This window comes from Antechinus flavipes, chromosome 3 (genome assembly GCF_016432865.1).
Source record: "Antechinus flavipes isolate AdamAnt ecotype Samford, QLD, Australia chromosome 3, AdamAnt_v2, whole genome shotgun sequence".
Classification (NCBI taxonomy): domain Eukaryota; kingdom Metazoa; phylum Chordata; class Mammalia; order Dasyuromorphia; family Dasyuridae; genus Antechinus; species Antechinus flavipes.
The window spans coordinates 393,766,055-393,785,534 of record NC_067400.1 but is presented as its reverse complement, the minus strand read 5'-3'; the positions used below and the strand labels follow the sequence as shown (position 1 = coordinate 393,785,534).

Genomic DNA, 19,480 nt, shown 5'->3' with positions numbered 1-19,480 from the left:
CAAAGTATGGAAGACCTTGAAATCATCTCAGTTGGCTTTGGAAGGAATGGATCAAATGATTATTTCCCCAGTAGGTTTACTTTCTTACTATGTTTTGATTAAGAAATATAAAATTCAGTTTTAATAATCAAGTACATATTGATTAATGCTTAAACAAGTGTATATGATGGGTGGCAAAAGTTAGTGTCCTATAATAGTGTCTAACATGCATAACTAAGAATTAACTTTATGATGACATCTGTGTAAATACAAATATTCTGTTGTTATTAACATTAGCATGACAATTATTATTGGTTTTTGGAGGGGAAAAGTAGAATATTTGAACTTCTGATTTCATTTCTGTGGAGAATCTCAGGGTGGAAATAATTTGCGCTGATGCAGATTGGCATCTTGTCTAAAACTCTGAATTTTAGATCATTGCTTGGGGTTTTGAGAAGGTATGACTTTTCCAAGGTCATATAGCCAGAATTTGTAAGGGATAGGACTAGAACTCAGATCTTTCTGGCCTTGAGATCATCCTTCTATTCACTATGGATTAGTTCATTTTATTTCTCTGGTGTTTCTCTTTATAAAAACTAACCAAACAAATAAATAACAACAACAAAATCCCAAAGCAACAAAAACAAAAACCTAAACTTATAGGCTATGTCATGATTAGAGGTGAATGTCTCTGTTTTCTTTAAGGCAGATAATAGGCAATAGAATAGGAAGAATCACTGATACAAGATTTGTTAAATAATTGTTGAAATATATACACAATGAATCTATGGAAGCAAACTCTGAATATTTTTTGTCTAAAAATGATAATTCTCTATCCTTATAAAGATTATTTACCAATAACATTTACTGAATATTTAATTTTTGAAGGAGAAATGGAGTCTTGCTTTTTGACTCATTCTTTAAAAATGACTTTTATTTAATTATTTCCCCTAGCCAGACAGACATTTGTTTCCACTATTAAATGAATGTTTAAATGAAATACTCTTGGGAGGGGGCATTTTATTATACAACACACAGAAAAGTAAAGCTCAGAAAATGGAAAGGAAAGAGGGAGTTTCCAATGAATAGGGATTGTTTAAAAGCCTGAAATGTATTTTAAAGGAATATTGTATAAGAAAAATTGATAATGCTTGTCATAACAATTCTCCATAGGACCCCCCATTCCAAGTCTATATTGGTATAATTAAGAAACATATTTGATTTACATTTTTGTCATTAGAGACTTTTACACTAACAATGATACCATAGAGCTTCTTATGGCACAGGTGGGCAGAACTATTACAAGGAACCTGTTTGCCAAAAATCATATATAAATAAATGTATATATTTATGTGCAAGTAAATAGACATTTGAATGTATATGCAATGCTATGTATATTGACACACATACATACACAAAATATGCATAATGCATGAACACACATCTTTGGTAATGAGAGGGCAAGACTGTAATATGTATTGAAGGAAGGAGTAAAGATAAGTGTTTGATTGCTTACATACACACTCATACACACACACACACCCATGCACACACACACACACACACACACACACACACACACTTATAGCAGGTTTTATAATAGAGAAAGACATAGCACTCCAGGATTGAGTGAGTGTTGCTGGCTTTCAGAAATACTTAACTTTTAATTTTATTTCTGTGTACTTATAAATTGAGAATGAACAAATTCTGAAATAACACCATACAAAGAATATTGAACAGATATTTTAAATACGTTTACTACATTTTATAGGGCAATACTAATTTTCAGACTGATTTTCATCTATTTCCACTGTGTTTTTCCTTATTGCAGAAAAGCACCTTTCTCACTTGCAGTGAAGACCTACACAATTTTCAAGTCTAAGTTCAAAGCTGTTTCAGTGAGTATTTTCATGGGTGGGCTTTCATAGGTTCAATGCCTGAAATTTCATTCATAATTTAGATTTTTTACAGATTATTGTTGAATTCAGACTCAAAGTTTAAGATCTTCCAAAATGAGAAAGCAGAAGAGACAAGATACAACTAATGAAGAGAAATGGATGTTGTTTTTTGGGAGATTTAGTTTTATATTAGAAAAAACAGATTTGCAAGCAGAAGCTCAGAATATCATCAGCTTAATACATCTTTTCCCTCAAACCTCAAACAGCCAAATGCAATAGCTGAATTTTTAATGTACCTAATAACATGGGTTCATGTAGTTGGGACATGTCTTCATTAGCAAAATGGAACAATATCAAAATACTTTGAAAATGTGATACTTTTAAAACTGCAGAATTTATGTTCACTGATTCAATGAGAAACACTATGGGAAAACTGATACTGTACCAAGCAGCAGGATGGCTTCTATTGAAATTAAAGACATGTCATTTATCTCTCTACTTTGGTCAAATCTATAAAAACCCAACTTTCTTGACTTCTCCCTCCATCTATAAATATATAATGCTTATTGTCAGTGAAAGCAACATGTCTATAGGAATAAGAGGTTGTGGTTTCTAGGGAATGAAATAGAGCTGTGATTGGTATGGAATAGTGGAAAACATCACTTTCTCTGGGTTCAAATCTTATCTCTGATGCTTACAAACCTATGTGACCTTAGATGAATGAATTACCTTTCCTTGCTTTGGTTCCTTCATAAATCAAATGAGCACATTGGACTAGAAGATTTTTGGGATCCCTTGTAAATTTACAATGGAAGCTATTTCACTAGGAATATGCAGATGTGTACATCCTCTCATTTCGGTGCCACATCTCCAAATTTGTGTGTGTGTGTGTGTGTGTACATAGCTTCCTTGTAAATTGTTATTTTGTCCTCTGCTGTACACTTTTTTATTTGATTCTTTTCTTCCTTTTACTCCCTATACCTGCCCCAAGCAGGTTATAGTTAAGCACAGATATATTTAATAGATATCATCATACACACATATATACAAATATATTCATACCACCCACAGACCCCCCACATCTACATATCTATGTATAAACATACATAGACATGCATACATATCTACATATACTCAGGAACAAACACACATACACATATATATGTATGTATACACACAAGCATTCATCCATATGTACACATGCATCTAAAACATTGATATATAATATAAATTTCACTCTATGTGTATATGGATATACACTACCCTTGGTATTGCCTATTTAACTCATTCTCTATGTAAGTAGTTTTTTAGAACTAAGATCTCTTCTCTCCTCTCTAATGCCTCTGTGTCTATTCTTCCTCTGCACCTCATTTATATAAATCTTTCTTTGGAGCTACCCAATTACTTATATCAATTTTAAACATATGGAATACATTTCCATGTAAGAAACAGACAATTTGTCCATATTGAGTTCCTTGAAATTAATTTTGGATATTGACTTTTATATGTTAAATTTTCTATTGAATTCAGGTTTCATTGAAAGAAAGTCCTAAAAATTGGAAAGTTCATTGAATATTTTTTATTCAATATTATGGATAATTTTATTGGATATGATATTTTTGAACACAGGCCTAGTTATTTTGATTGTTAGTATATGTGATTCCAGGACCTGTGGTCTTTTATTTATGGCTGCTGAAAAGTCCTATATAATTCTAATTGCAGCTCCAGCATATTTGAATTATTTTTTTCCTTGCTCCTTACAAAATTTTGTCTTTGATGTGGTTTTGAAATTTGGCAATAGTATCCCTATATGTTTTCCACAAAGGATGTCTTTGAAATAGTGATTGGTAGATTTTTTTCTATTTCTACTTTCCCCTTATGTTTTATCATTGCAGGGCAATTTTCTTGGATCATTTCTTGCATTATTGTATCAAGATTCTCTTCTTGGTCACAGTTTTCGGTAGTCCAATTATTGTTATATTTTTTTCTACTTGATCTGTTCTCCAGATTTGTTGCTTTTCTTATAAGATGTTTCACATTGTTCTATTTTTTCATTCTTTATATTGGCTTTTTTGGGGTCTCTTAGAACTTCACTGGCTTCCCCTTGCCCAATTCCAATTTTCAAAGTTATTTTCATCTTTAAGAGTCTTTATCTCATAGGTTAGGTTCACAGAACAAAATAGCCAATGACTATCACAATCTAGTATTTGACAAACCCAAAGGTCTCAGATTTTGGGATAAGAATTCACTATTTGACAAAAATTGCTGGGAAAATTGGAAACTAATATGGCAGAAAGTAGACATAGACCTAACACCATATACCAAGATAAGGTTGAAATGCGTTCATGATCTAAACATAAAGAATGATACTATAAATAAATTAGAAGAACATAGGATAGTTTACCTCTCAGATTTGTAGAGGAGGAAGAAATTTGTGACCAAAAAAGGACTAGCGATCATTATTGATCATAAAATAGATAATTTTGATTATTTTAAGTTAAAAAGTTTTTGTACAAACAAAACTAATGTAAACAAGATTAGAAAGGAAACATTTTTACAACTAAAGGATCTGATAAAGGCTTCATTTCTAAAATATATAGAGAATTGACTCAAATTTACAATAGTTCAAGCCATTTTCCAATTGATAAATGGTCAAAGGATATGAACAGACAATTTTCAGATGAAGAAATTGAAACTATTTGTAGCCACATGAAAAGGTGTTCCAAATCACTATTGATCAGAGAAATACAAATTAAGATAACTCTGAGATAATACTATACACCTGTTAGATTGGCTAAGATGACAGAAAAAGATAATGCAAATGTTGGAGGGGATGCGGGGAAAACTGGGACACTGATGCATTGTTGGTGGAACTATGAATGGATCCAACCATTCTGGAGAGTAATTTGGAACTATGTTCAAAAAAGTTATCAAACTGTGCATAACCTTTTATCCAGCAGTGTTTCTATTGGGCTTATACCCCAAAGAGATACTAAAGAAGGGAAAGGGACCCACACGTGCAAAACTGTTTGTGGCAGCCCTTTTTGTAATGGCAAGAAACTGGAAAATGTATGGATGCCCATCAATTGGAGAATGGCTGAATAAATTGTGGTATATGAATGTTATGGAATATTATTGTTCTGTAAGAAATGACCAGCAGGATGATTTCAGAGAGGTCTGGAGAGTCTTACATGAACTGAGACTAAGTGAAGTGAGAAGAACCAGGAGATCATTATACATGACAACAAGACTATACAATGATCAATTTTGAACAACGTGGCTTTCTTCAACAATGAGATGATTCAAATCAGTTCCACTTGTGAAGTGATGAAGAGAGCTATCTATACCCATAGAAAGAACCATGGGAACAGAGTATGGAACACAACATAGTATTCTCACTTTCTGTGTTGTTATTTGCTTGCATTTTGTTTTCTTTCTCAGTTTTTCTTCTTCTTCCTTCTTGATCTGATTTTTCTTGTGCAACAAGATAACTGTATAAATATGTATACATATATTGGATCTAACATGTATTTCAACATATTTAACATGTATTGGACTACCTGCCAGCTAGGGGAGGGAGTCGGGGGAAGGAAGGGGAATTTTGCAACAAAAGGCTATGGAAGGGTCAATGTTGGAAAAATTACCCATACATATGCTTTGTAAATAAAAAGCTTTAATAAAAATATATATTTTTTAAAAAAGAGTCTTTATCTCCTTTTCTAGTTGGGTAATTTCCCCCCCCCCCCCCCATAATCTTATTTTTCTTGGATAAGTTCTACTTTTAGTTTTACCTCCTTGTCTCCCATTTGATTTTTAATTTTTTTTTTTTGAGTTCTTCTATACATTCTCTCTGGGTAGGGAGACATTTACCATTACTATTTGGGGTAGAAGAAGCTCTTTTTATTTCTGTGTCCTATCTAAAGATGAACCCTGGTTTTTCCTATTCCCATAGTAAATTTCTGTGGTTGAGTTCTTTCTTCTTTGCTGGTTCACTTTTTTTTTTTTTTAATGAGAAGTATTAGTGTAAGCACCTCTAATTGTGGGGTGAGGGATGGTGTCTCGACTTACCCTTCAACTCTGTTCTCTGATTTAGAACCTCAAACCAAAAGCTCCACCCTTCTGAAATTGCCAGGTGCCACTGCTTCTGCACTCACTTGGTGTGCAAATAGCCCTGCAACACAGCTAGTCCTGGCATTCCTAATCAGCTGAGGTTACCTCAGTCTTCTCAGACTCAGACACCCTCGTCTACAAGCTGTCCGGATGTGAAAGTTTCTATGGTTCCCGCAGAGGCGTCTACGAAACCCAGCTACCCCCCAAGGTCCCCACTTGGTCCTTCTGTGCAACTAGCCTGGGGGTATTTGCACTTCACATGGGTTAATCCCCATCTGGGGTCTTTCTTCCAGTCTTCTCAGGATGTACCAGGAGGACTCCAGTTCTGCCCCTAGTCTTTATGATTTTTCACCAGTCTATGTTCACCCTGCGGCACAAATTTGTTTTTGTTGTTGTTGTGAGGGAAACTGAAGAGCTTGAAATTTACTAACCTATTCCTTTATCTTCCCAGAATACACCTATTTCACTCATTTAATTTTTTCTAATGAACAAAATTTCTATTTTTCCCCTCTCACCATTCCCCTCTCACCATCGGAAAAATCAAAACAAAACCAAAAGCAAAATCATTGTAATAAAATTCAGTCTTCTCAAACTGGGACCCCCCCCCCAATTCAGCACCCCAAGGAGGTGCACATCAGGGATACAGAGTAATGGTAATAGGAATATATCCCTTCCCATTGCAGACATGACAAGAGTAAGCAACAGTCCATTTTGAATATCTACTTGACATATGAAAATATTTTGAAAGGCAGCCTGTCTTCAATATGGTATAACAGATTGGCAAAATGTTTAGTGAAATGGATATAATTTAGTTTTAGATGCTAGATCTGGTTTCCTCCTTTCATACTTTGTAACTTGGCACAAACACAGATTTGGTGTCTATTTTTATTACTGAAATATAATGGGTGAATTTCTAAGGGAACAATTTATTAAAAAATAGTCTTTTCTTTATTCCATAGAATGTAGAGAAATTACATTTCTCAATGAACACCTTGTGATGTTAATTCTGCAATCCACTGATCAGTGAGTACCCCATAATTTGAAGAAAACTACAGTATTACAGTATCATAAAACTTTTAGGTTACCCTCCACACATATTCAGCAAGTAGTCATAAATCCCCAATCCTAGTTTAAAGAGGGAGAGTTTACTGCTTCACAAAGCAACTTATTACACTTTCAGATGACACTGATTATAAAGCTGCTTTTCCTTGTGATTGTTCAGCCATTCAGTGATGTCTGACTCTTTGTGTGACCTTGTGGGCCAGTATTGAGTTTTCTTGGCAGAGATACTGGAGTGGTTTGTCATTTCCTTCTCCAGTTAATTAAGGAAAATAGGGATTAAGTGACTTTCCCAGGGTCACACAATAAATGTCTGAGTCTAGATTTGAACTGGGAGTCTCCCTGACTCCAGGCCAAGTTCTCTATCCATTAAGCCATATAACTTTTGTGTAGGCCTAAATTTCTCCCTCTGTTTCTCTGTCTCTCAGTATCTCTTTCTGTCTGTCTGTCTGTCTCTCTCTGTGTGTGTCTCTGTGTCTCTGTTTTTTCCTCTCTCTTTGTTTCTGTCTGTCTCTCTCAATATCTGTTTCTTTGTCTCTATTTCTCTCCCTCTGTTTCTCCTCTTCCTTCCTCTCTGTAAGTCCCCTCTTTCCTCTATTCCCATAGCTCCTAGTTTTGCTCTCTGGGGAACAAGCAAGTGAAACAAATCTAATCCATCTCCTCCACATGAGGGATCTTCATCTACTGGAGTAGAACTACTATGTTTTCATTGAATCTTCTCTTTTTTAGGAAACATGAAGTAAAGTTCAACATAAACATGGTCAGCATAAATTATAATGTGAATTTATAAATTCAAGTATCTTCAACATTAACACTAAGCAAATAAAAAGCCACTTTAATTCCATGTAATAAATAATGAGATTGTTCAAAATATAGCCTTTTCTAAATGTGCTTTACTTTTTCTTGGAAGAAAGACTGTAGCTAATTATTGTTAAAATGTGCTACACCAAAGAATATACAGAAATATGTAACAAAACTGTACATAATTCTAGAATTATATGTATTTGCCTCGTCTTCCTGTCTTTTTTCTTTCCCCTTTTGTACAGCCTTTCTTACAGGGTGATATGTGCCATCACCACTCTCTTCTAAACTTTTAATGAAGATGTATTAGCAGGGCATTCCCTTAAAATTGTTTGTCAAGTACCCCCAGGGTGCACACTTATACTAGCTTATTAGTACTGAGGAGAAAGTGTCTTTGATTCGTGAAAAGAACAGTACTGGTATTTGGATTTCTAAATTCAAATCCAGGTTGTTCTGTTGATGTTGGACAATTTAAAAAAGATTTATTAAAATCACCTTACCATTTTGGTTCTCAGAAACTGATTTATAAAAAGTTTGGATTGATCAGGAATTCTTAATCTGGAGCTAATGGATCCCCAAAGTGTCTATGAGTAGATTTCATAGGTCTATGAACTTGGATAAGAAAAAATTAAAACACAATTCATCTTTATTTCAATATAATTGATTTTCTTTTTACTCCAATGAGTCTTATTTTAGGCACTTTAAAATATTATTCTGAGGAAGAATATATGGATTTTCCCATATTGCCAGAGGGTTCCAAGTCACAAAAAAAAAAAAAAAAAAAAAAAAAAAAAAAAGATTAGGAGCACCTAACTACTCTAAGATCCATTCCAACTCTAATATTTATGATCTTAACTGAGGAAATACTTATTTGCTAATACACCCTATACTTATATCATTGTGTGTCTGTCTTATTCCCTTTCTTCTTTCCTTCTATATCTGAGTAAAGTAAATAGGATTATTTTAGGCAAAATTATGAAGCAGGTGAAACTGCTTTAAAACCCATGTGTTTTTCTATATGTCTTCTTCTCTTTTAGGTTTTAAATACAGTCAAGGAGGACTTCACCCACCTCCTATTAAAGGGACCAACATCTCCATCTGTTGGCCTGTGAGTGGCTGCTGAACAACATTTTGGAAGCTCTTAGGAGAGGCTGAAGACACAATTTCTAGTTTCTTTTAACTACATTATTTATTTGGCCAGAAGTGGATCAGGGCCACTCATATGCCTATCTGATCAGTTTATTCCCATCCTACTCCCAACCCATTACCTCAAAGAGCTATTCCTTTGTGTATTGATTGAATATCTTTGTTCTTCCATTACTGTGATCTTCACTCTGTTCTGCACTCTCCCTATAAATCCCAGATGTCTGAGTTCTAGAAACTATTCTCACTATGATGTCTACCTGATCAATCCTGCCTGGCTTCTCTCTTTTTTCTATAGAATTGTATTACTAGTTAGACCATGTGGTTGAAAATTTCCATTGCTTGAGACCTCCCTCAGGGATATAGTTCAAAGGTTTTAGCTTAGGAATTCTACTTAGATAGTGTTTGAATTTACATGAATACAGCTGAAGTAGGTATTGCTTATAAGTGTAAAGCTTCATGGAGCCTTAGGAGTCTCATAACGTTTTATACTTGTCATTGGTTGAAATAAGATAATCAACCAGCCTGTTCCACAGCATAAACCATGACCATTGTGCTTTTGGTCTTTCTCTTAAAAGAGCTTCTTTGGGATAGAAGGAAAACTAATAATAAATGAAAATAAAAATAGCAATAATGCATTGGCATTTGCAAAGTTTTAATTTGTTACCATTTTTGATCATCAACAAGCCTTTCAGGAAGGTGCTATTATTAGTTCATTTCACAGGTGAGGAAATTGAGCTAAGAGGATAGGTAATTTGTCCAGTGTCACACAGTTAGAAAATGTCTGAGACAGGATTTGAGCTTAAGTTTTCCTGAACCAGTGGTCTATCTACTTCGATTATTAGTTACTGCATTTTGAGGATTCTTGTTCTTGTCACAAGTTGATATGAAACACTGCAGACAAAGGCCACTGACTGCAATTCCAAACTTACTCAAAAACTTGTGGGATGGGATCCTTCAAATTCAGTAAAGAATAACTACAAAAATTTATAAGTGTGCTGCTCTTCATTTACCATATCTATATTCAGTAATAGAATTAGAGTTGGAAGGAACATTTTAAGCCATCAAGCTCAATCTGCTCATTTTACAGATGAGGAAACTGAGGCACAAAGAGCTTAAGTCATTTGTCCAGGGTCACACAGTTAGTGTGTATGTGAGACAGGATTTGAATTCAGGTATTAGTTACACTGACTCCAACTTCAATACAATGGTACCATGCAGCCAAAATAGAAGAAAATCTCCTAAGATTATTTTCCCAAGGTACCTGATAGCTAGAATCCATCATAAGATACATACCAAAATGTTAAATTGTTTTAATAATGAGATATTTTGTGCTCATTATGTCCATAAGGATTTGTCTCAGGGATTCATCATTCATTCCACAAATGTTTATTTAGCATCCATTTTATTCACAGTTCTGTGCTTGTCATTGTAATGACTAGAGGATGTATGGTTCCCAAATCTGGAAGACCTGAGTTCATATTCTGCCTCTAAACATACTGGATGTATAATTTTATGTAAATCACTTAATCTCTCAGTGTGGTCTAATTCAGGAATGGAGGAGAGAAAGGAAAGGAACAAGCACATATATAGCACCTCCTGTGTGCCAGGAACTATGTTTAGTGCTTTACAAATATCTCTTTTGATCTTCACAACAGCCTTGTGAGGTAGGTGCTATTATTATCCCATTTTACAGGCAGGAAACTGAGGCAGACAAAGGCACAGTGATTCCCCAGGATCCTATAGCTTGTCTTAGGCTAGATTTGAACTCAGGTCTTCCTGTTTCCAAGTCAGAGTTTTGTCCTTCAGTACAACTGCCAGATAGACTTGTAACTATAAATTGGTGTTCATCTGAATTAGGAAAAGGAGTTTCTTTGTCTAGTTGTTCCCTTTGTGTAAGACAATTACAGGTTCAGATCCTATTCCTATTCTATCTGCCTTCAAATAATTCACAATTTAGTAGGGGACCCTAATTAAGTACACAGATAATTAGAATGCCAGCTAGTATGTAGTAAATTCCATAAAAGGGAGTGCAACTAATGCTATGGGATTTTTAAAAAGAGAAACATGACTGGCCGAGGTGGTGGAAATGATGAGGGAAAGATGGACAAGGAAGCGTTTTATCTGGCTCTTGGATTTTGACCAAAATTTTAGTTGGTAGAAATAGGGGATAGGATGAGTGATGGCATTCCATGTAAAGAAAATAGCATGAGCAAAGGAATAAAGGTGGCAAAGAGTAAACCACATTTTTAGGAATACATGTTCATAGGATTCTTTGGCTAGAGTGTGGTGGATGGAGTAGAGGAGAAATCGCTATAATGGTAGATTGGAGCCAAATTATAGAGAGTGTATCTTGTGCTATATTGCAAGAAGAGAGAAGGGAAGGAAATAAATACTGATTTAACACCCAGTATGTGCCAGGTAGTGGTAATATTCATCTGGTATAGTCAGTACAATGAAGAAAAGGAAGACTATCTTTTCAGTCTTATTTACACAATAGATATAATCTATGCATCCTTTAAACCTGCCATACTATAGAGATAAATAAAAGCCAACAGTCTGTATGTACAGTCTCATTTTTTTGAAGCACAATAAGACAGATTTTTAGAAAAGCCAGAGAAATGTAATTACCAAATGCAGTCATCAAATGTGTCCTGATAGCACAGATGATGGGTATAATGTGGTTGAGCCTTGTCTGTTCTTTTAAAAGCAAGGGGGAAAAGATATTTGTTAAAGGAAAAGGGCTCAAGTTCTAGTAGTATTGTATATAATTTTAAAACTCTAGGGAGACAATCCCAACATAATGGTCTATAAGTCTGGAAGAATATTCTTAATCCAAACATGTCTCCCTAACTGGGGATGGAGAAATATTTCCTAATCTAAGGCCGAATCTTAGAGAACATAAAACATAATTAAATAGTCATATTTAATATATGTGATGGGGACACTCTAATTTCATTAAAAAAAAAGAGAGTCAAAGTTCCTGATCACATTGAGAGGTTAGGTCTTATTAATTCAATTAGTTAATTGTCAAATTAATTCAAGAGATTTAAATGCAGATCTGACATTAAGCAGGTAGGAATAATCTGGCATATTCTTAGGTTCTGGATGCTGAATACAAATGTTCTATATTCACATAGGTATGGGATGGAATAGTGATTGATGTGTCTACTGGCCTTTCTCTCTCCCCTCCAAATACAGACATATATGCAACACATAAGAATTCTTAAGGTATTATTATCATAGGAAAAAGAGATTTGGAGTTTAATGATAATTTATAACTTTCATTTTAGACTTATTAAGAAGAATTCATACATCTTGCATTTTTAATATGTAAAAGATCACTACTTTCTAAAATTTTATATCTCTTCTGAATTTTTTCCAATAGTTTCTCCAATTTTTCTGTAGCTGAGGGCATGGATATTTGAAAGACTAAAGGAAACTTTAACAGTTCGTTTTATTTATTTATTTGTTTGTTTTATTCATTCATTCATCCATTTATTTGTTTGTTTGTTTATCTATTTATTTATTTTGAGAGGCAGTTGAGGTTGATTGACTTCCCCAGAGTTGGGGAATCTAATGGCGCATTCAAAGCACAGAAGACAGGAGGAACAAATGAAAAGATGTGGGAAAAGGGGAAGAAGTCTAAGGACCCATGAGTTTAGTCAGAACAATTAACAGAAGTCTCAAAAGTTAGAAGGTTGGAACCACACAAGAAAGTACCTTAAATGCCAGGGATACCTTATTCATTACATGCACAGGAAATCTTCAAAGATTTTGGAGCAGATAAGGATATAGGCAAGACTTGTGGGTTCATCGGTTTAGGCACCTAGGAAACTCCCACATGTAGTGAGTGATTTTCTCTACCAGCTCTTGAAATGCAGTTCAGTCTCTCCTCTGTAATCTATATTCTTAGAAAGTTTCCCAGACCATTATGAAATCAGGGTCTCTTAGAAAGAATATTTCAGATAGGACTTGAACCTTTTGTACTGTCTCTCAGAATGTTTAAAACAACCAATAAACAAGGGATCTTGATGAGGCACTTACATATAAAGAAGCACTCTAGAATCTATGTTAATCTGCTAGCTAGTCACAATAGGTCAGGTACTGTTTTTAGCATCAGGAATGTTTCATTTGGAATCTTGCTTCAGACACTAACTGTATGACCCTGGGCAAGTCACTCCACTGGTTTCCTCATTTGTAAAGTAAGGATAATAATAGCGCCTACTTCAGAGGGGTGTTGTAAGAAACCAATGATTTAATGTGTGCAAACCTTAAAGTGTTATATGCCTGCTAACTTTTTCCTACTACGGCTATTGCTGCTGCTGATACCACCTCTGCCACCACTATCACCTCTACTATTATTATTGTAATCATGGATATGTACTCCCATTCAAGAGTCTATTTGTTTCTTGATAAGTTTTTAATATTGTATGTAAATCCTCTTGCCATCTCCCAGTATTCTTCCAAATTCCTTAATTGTTATGAATATATTTATCCATGTTTCTCATGATAAAAATTGAAACAGCTTGAAATGTAAATCTGAGATTGTGTTTACTAGTGGATTGGGTGCCAAACCTGAGATCAGAAAAATCTGATTTCAAATCTGGTTTTTGACATTTATTAGGTACATGATCCTGAGCAAGTCATTTAACCAGTGTTTGCTTCAGTTCTTTCATTTGTAAAATGGTTGATAGTAATAGTACCTAGAATTGTTTTGAGGCTCAAATAAAATAACAATAAAATAATACATTATTTTACAATTTTACAAATTTTACAGTACAAAATAACAAATAAAATAAAACAAAAAAATTACAAAGTGATGATTAGCACAGAATCTGGCACATAGTACTCACTATATAAATGCTGGATGTTATGTTGGCTATGACAAAAGAAAAGAAAACTTATAAGAATGAAATGCTCTATAACCTTGGGGTAAAAGATACCTAGAACTCTCAAAGGAGAGCACAGTAACTGTCACTGAAAACAATGACAACATTGTTCTCTTAAGAGATTTCACATCTTTTGGGGATGGACTCTGGTCAATAAAATGAAGATAGTCATTCTTACAGTATCTACCTCATATGGAGTCAAAGGAATGGGGCCTAAATTTCAGCCAATGTGATATGAGTCACCTTGGGCAAATTATTTCAGCAGTTTAATTTAAATACTTATTAAGTATCCATGATATGGAAGATATATGGGGAAGACACAACAATAAAAGTCACTGAATTTACATTCTACTAGATGTGTGAGCAGAAACACACACACATATTTTTTTTTTACAAGATGAAGACATCTGGGCTAGATGACAGGAAAGTTAAATAGATTTTGAAGGGTTGAAGGATCAGACCCAAAGATGGATGACAACTTAGAAGAACTAGTGGAAAACATTGGTGTAGTAGAGAGAATATTAGTTTGGAATATTAGCTCTGTCACTTTCTACTTATGTGGCCTTAGGCATATTACTTATTGTTCCAGGTCTTAGTTACTTCATCTGTAAAAAGAAGAGATTAAAGATCTCTGTCCTCCAATAAGATCCATCTCATCATATGGGAAAACTGGGATACTGATGCATTGTTGGTGGAGTTGCGAACGGATCCAACCATTCTGGAGAGCAATCTGGAATTATGCCCCAAAAGTTATCATACCCTTTGATCCAGCAGTGTTACTACTGGGCTTATATCCCAAAGAGATTTTAAAGAAGGGAAAGGGACCTGTATGTGCCAAAATGTTTGTGGTAGCCCTGTTTGGCCAGTCCCTGGCCAAAACTGGCCAGAAACTGGAAACTGAGTGGATGCCCATCAATTGGAGAATGGATGAATAAATTGTGATATATGAATATTATGGAATATTATTGTTCTGTAAGAAATGACCAGCAGGATGAGAAGCTTGGAGAGACTTACGTGAACTGATGCTAAGTGAAATGAGCAGAACCAGGAGATCATTATACACTTCAACAACAATACTGTATGAGGATGTATTCTGATGGACATGGCCATTTTCAACAATGAGAGGATCCAAATCAGTTCCAATTGATCTGTAATGAACAGAACCAGCTACACCCAGAGAAAGAACACTGGGAAATGAGCAAGTGTGGACCACAACATAACATTTCTACTCTTTCTGTTACTGTTTGCTTGCATTTTTGTTTTTTTCTTCTCAGGTTATTTTTACCTTTTTTCTAAATCTGATCTTTCCTGTGTATATGTATACATATATTGTATTTAACATATTTAGCATATATGGGACTACCTGCCATCTAGGAGAGAGGGGATGGGGGGAAGGAGGGGAAAAGTTAGAACAGAAGTTTTTACAAGGGTCAGTGTTGAAAAATTATCCATGCATATGTTTTGTATATAAAAAGCTATAATAAAAAATAAAATTAAAAAAAAAATTCTCCAAGAAGGGGAATGAGGCTTTCCTTAAAAAAAAAAAAAAAAAAAAAAAAAAGATCCATCTCAGCTTTAGATCTATGATCCTTTAATCTCTTTCTAGCCTACACATTCTATCTGTGACTTAGAAAGCTGAATAAAGGTAGGTTAAGCAAATTAGTAGATGAGAGGAAACTGGGTGAAATATATTCATTCCATCAGAGGGAAGGCCAGAGAAGAATACACAGCTTCCTTTTAAGTATTAATTCCTCTTTTATTAATTACAATGAGTAGATTTCTCTTCTCAAACTTTTCTGCATTGTTTCTGCAATTCTCTTCTCACTCTATTAACACAAGTCCTACGTAGTCATAGTCTCCCCCTCCTTAACATTCCTTTCAATTTAATTCAGGAAACATTTATGAAGCACACAAGAAACCATGTTCGGTATTTGAGATGCAAAATTCAAAATTAAATAGTTCTTTTCCTCAAAAAGGTTACATACACTATTGTGAGATATAATCTGCCTTAAGTCTGATTTTGTAGTCTTTTTTTTTTTTTAATATCAGTTTCATTCATGCATACTGCCTTCTAGACAAATTGGACCATTAACTGTTTCCCCAAACATACATAGGGACAACCAGGTGGCATAGGGGATAGAGTTTTGGGACTGGAATGAGGAAGACAGAAATCTGGCCTCAGACACTTACTGGCTGGGTGACCTTAAACAAAGCATTTAATCCTGTTTGCCTCAGTTTCCTCATTTGTAAAATGAGCTGGCGATGGAAAAGCAAACTATTCTAATATTTTTGTGAAGAAAACCCCAAATGAAGTCAGACATGACTAAAAAAATGATTAACACACATGTGTATATTTTTGTGTCCTTAAAATTAATATCACGTACTTTCCAGCAAACACTAACTAAACAAAATATTACCTTTTTCATAATATAAACATGAAAAGTACCAGTTTATTAATCTGTAAAATGAAATGGGGCTGGATAATCTCTGTGGTATATTTTGGCACTAAATCTTATTATCCTTTGGCAGTCAGGATCAAAAGTGATAAGTATGTAAAGTATGTAAAACCCTTTAAGGCCTTCCATCAGTGTCAGCTATTATTGCATAGTTGCTAGCCAAACTTCTCCAGTAGATGCCTTTCTAGGTAGCAGAAATCCAGTGGTTGCTCTGTTTGAAAGCATGACACTTTTAGCCTCTAGGCTGAGATAGTTTCCTCAATAGCCAGACAGAACTAAAAAGACAGAAGTATGGAACAGCTGACATAGTTTGAATAGAGGCCTCAATCTAGGATTTAAAACTAAAGAATTGGGGTTGGAAAACTATTTGGAGTATAACTTTTGGTCAAATCAAGTAAGTAATTTATAAATTTGACTCAATAAGTAACACATGTCTCTGGCCAAGCACTTGTCATAGTAAAAAAAAAAAAAAAAAAATGACTACTGATTGCTTAAATGAAAAATTGTTGATGATGGAGGGTGCATTTTACCTAATCACCATGGTATTGGGAATGTAAACATGGTCTTGTACACATTGGTGGATGGAAATTTTCCAGAATCACATTTGTTTCATTATTAGATGTATAGTTTCATTTCCTTCCCTCATTATCCTCTGTGTTCTCAAATTAGAATGTTTAAGAATAGCAGATACTTAAACATAGTTTTAAGTTTTGCTTTTACCTGAAGAGTATTCCATTGAGAACTGTTAGATAAACAGGGTTTGGAACTTGAAGCATATATATAGATAGGAATAATCTTGCCAGTTTTCTTTTACTTTTACAATGCTTAATACATAAGCACAGGTTAAAAAAAAAAGATTGGAAAAATATGGTTGAAGTACAAGTACAGATACCAAAAAGCATACACTCTGTTTTTGAAACTTGTATATTATTTCCTTTTAGAATCAAAATCAATTGCAGAACCTAACTAAAATGGCCTAAATGTTATGCAATCAGTTGCAGCCCTGAGATAATAACAGCTTCTGCTGCTGGTGCAGCATTATTAAATGGCACACATATTTGCATTTTAAAATAGATCACTTGAAAGAGTTCTTCATTTTACTGCCAAGATTTAAGACTGAGATCTGAGGGGTTTTTTGTGTTTCATGCACTGACCATATTATGGAGAGTTCTGTGACCATTATATGCTACAAAGAAAGTCTAGAAATATTTTCAAGTTTGTTAAAATAAATTATACACAGAAAAACAGTGGTTGTTTAATATATATATTTTTTTTTTAGTTTGAAGAGTAAGTTACTCTCTGGATAGAAGTAGGGCATTATGAGAATATCCACATTTCTAGAATAGTTTCCAAAATGTATCTGGGAACTGCTTATCTACTTAATCATATTTATGTTAAAATTTTTAAATGTACAGCAGTTCTAGCCTCAGGACTTGTATTTGTATTTAGCTTAGTATTTCATGAATAAAAATGTAAAAATAGACATTTTATATGGCTATCCATGATAACCTTAAGTCCCTAATACATTATAAGGTTCCATTTATGTGGTGAGAGCCAGCCAAATGAAAATTGAAAAACTCAATCATTTGGGTATTTCCAATATTGGGAGATTGGGTGACATGTAGATAAAACATAAGTGATTGGCTGAATTTTTCACTTTTGTTGCAGTTGATTTTCTTTTTTTCTTTCTTTTCTTTTTTTTTTTTTTTTGGTGAGTGGAGGTGCATCTTATACACATAACTATAAAAAAAAAGGTTGTTAAAGGAGATAGACCTTCAGAAAGAATGATTGGTTACAACTATCCTGAAAAATAAGATGCAGTTCATCTTTTGGATAAGTGTTGGCTATAAATTCAACTGTAAATGCTTTATAGCTGAATAGGAACCCATGGTATAGCACGTGTATTTATACAACATAACTCATATAACACAGAAACATTAATGTCACTTTTGTATTTTCTATCCCCAAAAAGATTCACAAAAAATAAACAAAAAAACAAAAAAAAAACTTTGGCATAATTTCACAAAACCTTATGAAATTAGAATATTCCAATAAATTTCCACTCATTTAGATTATTTATAAATGAATCTGGGTATTAAGCAAAGTGGGTTAAGAGAAAGATACTGCTTGAAACAAAATTCAATAGTCTCTAAATAACATTTACATTTTTTATTTAAAATGCTTTATAAGCTATATGACTTAGCTTGCTATATTTTAGCTTGTAAATAAATTAAAGACATTTATCATTTAAAAAAATCAATTATACATACCTTATTAGTTCTGCATTTCAACAGAGGCAAGTTATATTCTATTTATAGCGTTTTCTCAGGATATTTTATTGTAACCCTTTTATTCCAGGGAATAGCAAAACTATATTTTACAGTTGATATTTATGAAAAAATGGAAATAAAAATATACTAGAACATTTGCATATACTCCAATATGCTGCCAAACCCTGCATTAATTTCCATTGGTGCACATTAATTTGATAAATGTTTTGTCATTTGCAACACTCCTACTGTCAAAACAAGTTAATTATATCTTTCTGACATTCTTGACAATCATTTTGACTCAGGGCAGGGGGAGGCAGTTATCATTTGCTTCAATGAAAATTAACTATTAAGCCTATTAAAAACTTGAAGAATGCAAGATATGAATAATAAGTTTCTGACCATCTGAAGTTCTCTATATAGGAACAATAATGAGATAACCGAAACTTTTCATACCTGCAAAGTCTGTTCTTGCATAATGTCCATCTTCAGATTTAGTAGTTGTGGTGGTATTATCTATGATTAAAAACATACATAAAAGTGAGGATTAATGATCAAATTGGATGGTTATCTACTTCCATAATTAGTTTTTTTTTCCTATGGCAATATCTCTGCTAAATTAAGGTATTTTTGTGACTATGATCCCAAACAGACTTTCAGAATCTATCTCTGCTTTAAAATGACTAAAAAGAATACAAGAATTTTATAGGATGATAATTTTTAAAGATTTTCACAGGTCTACAAAGAAGATAAACAATGATGTCCGAAAGTATTTGTGCTATTTTTATAAACCAAATCTAAAGAAATTGTTGAATTTTTAAGTAAAAAAAAAAAAGTGGAAACCCTACTAACCCTGCTATTTCTTAATTTAT

The 19,480-nt window shown here is 33.8% G+C and overlaps 1 protein-coding gene across 1 annotated transcript in view; it reads right to left on the bottom strand.

Moving 5' to 3' along the window:
• The window catches only part of TMEFF2 (transmembrane protein with EGF like and two follistatin like domains 2), a 281,645-nt gene that overhangs the window by 45,579 nt on the left and 216,586 nt on the right, over window positions 1-19,480 (bottom strand). The window contains exon 7 of the mRNA XM_051985978.1: window positions 19,065-19,124. Within this exon, the coding sequence (XP_051841938.1) occupies window positions 19,065-19,124 (60 nt within the window). The remainder of the gene's footprint in view (window positions 1-19,064; window positions 19,125-19,480) is intronic.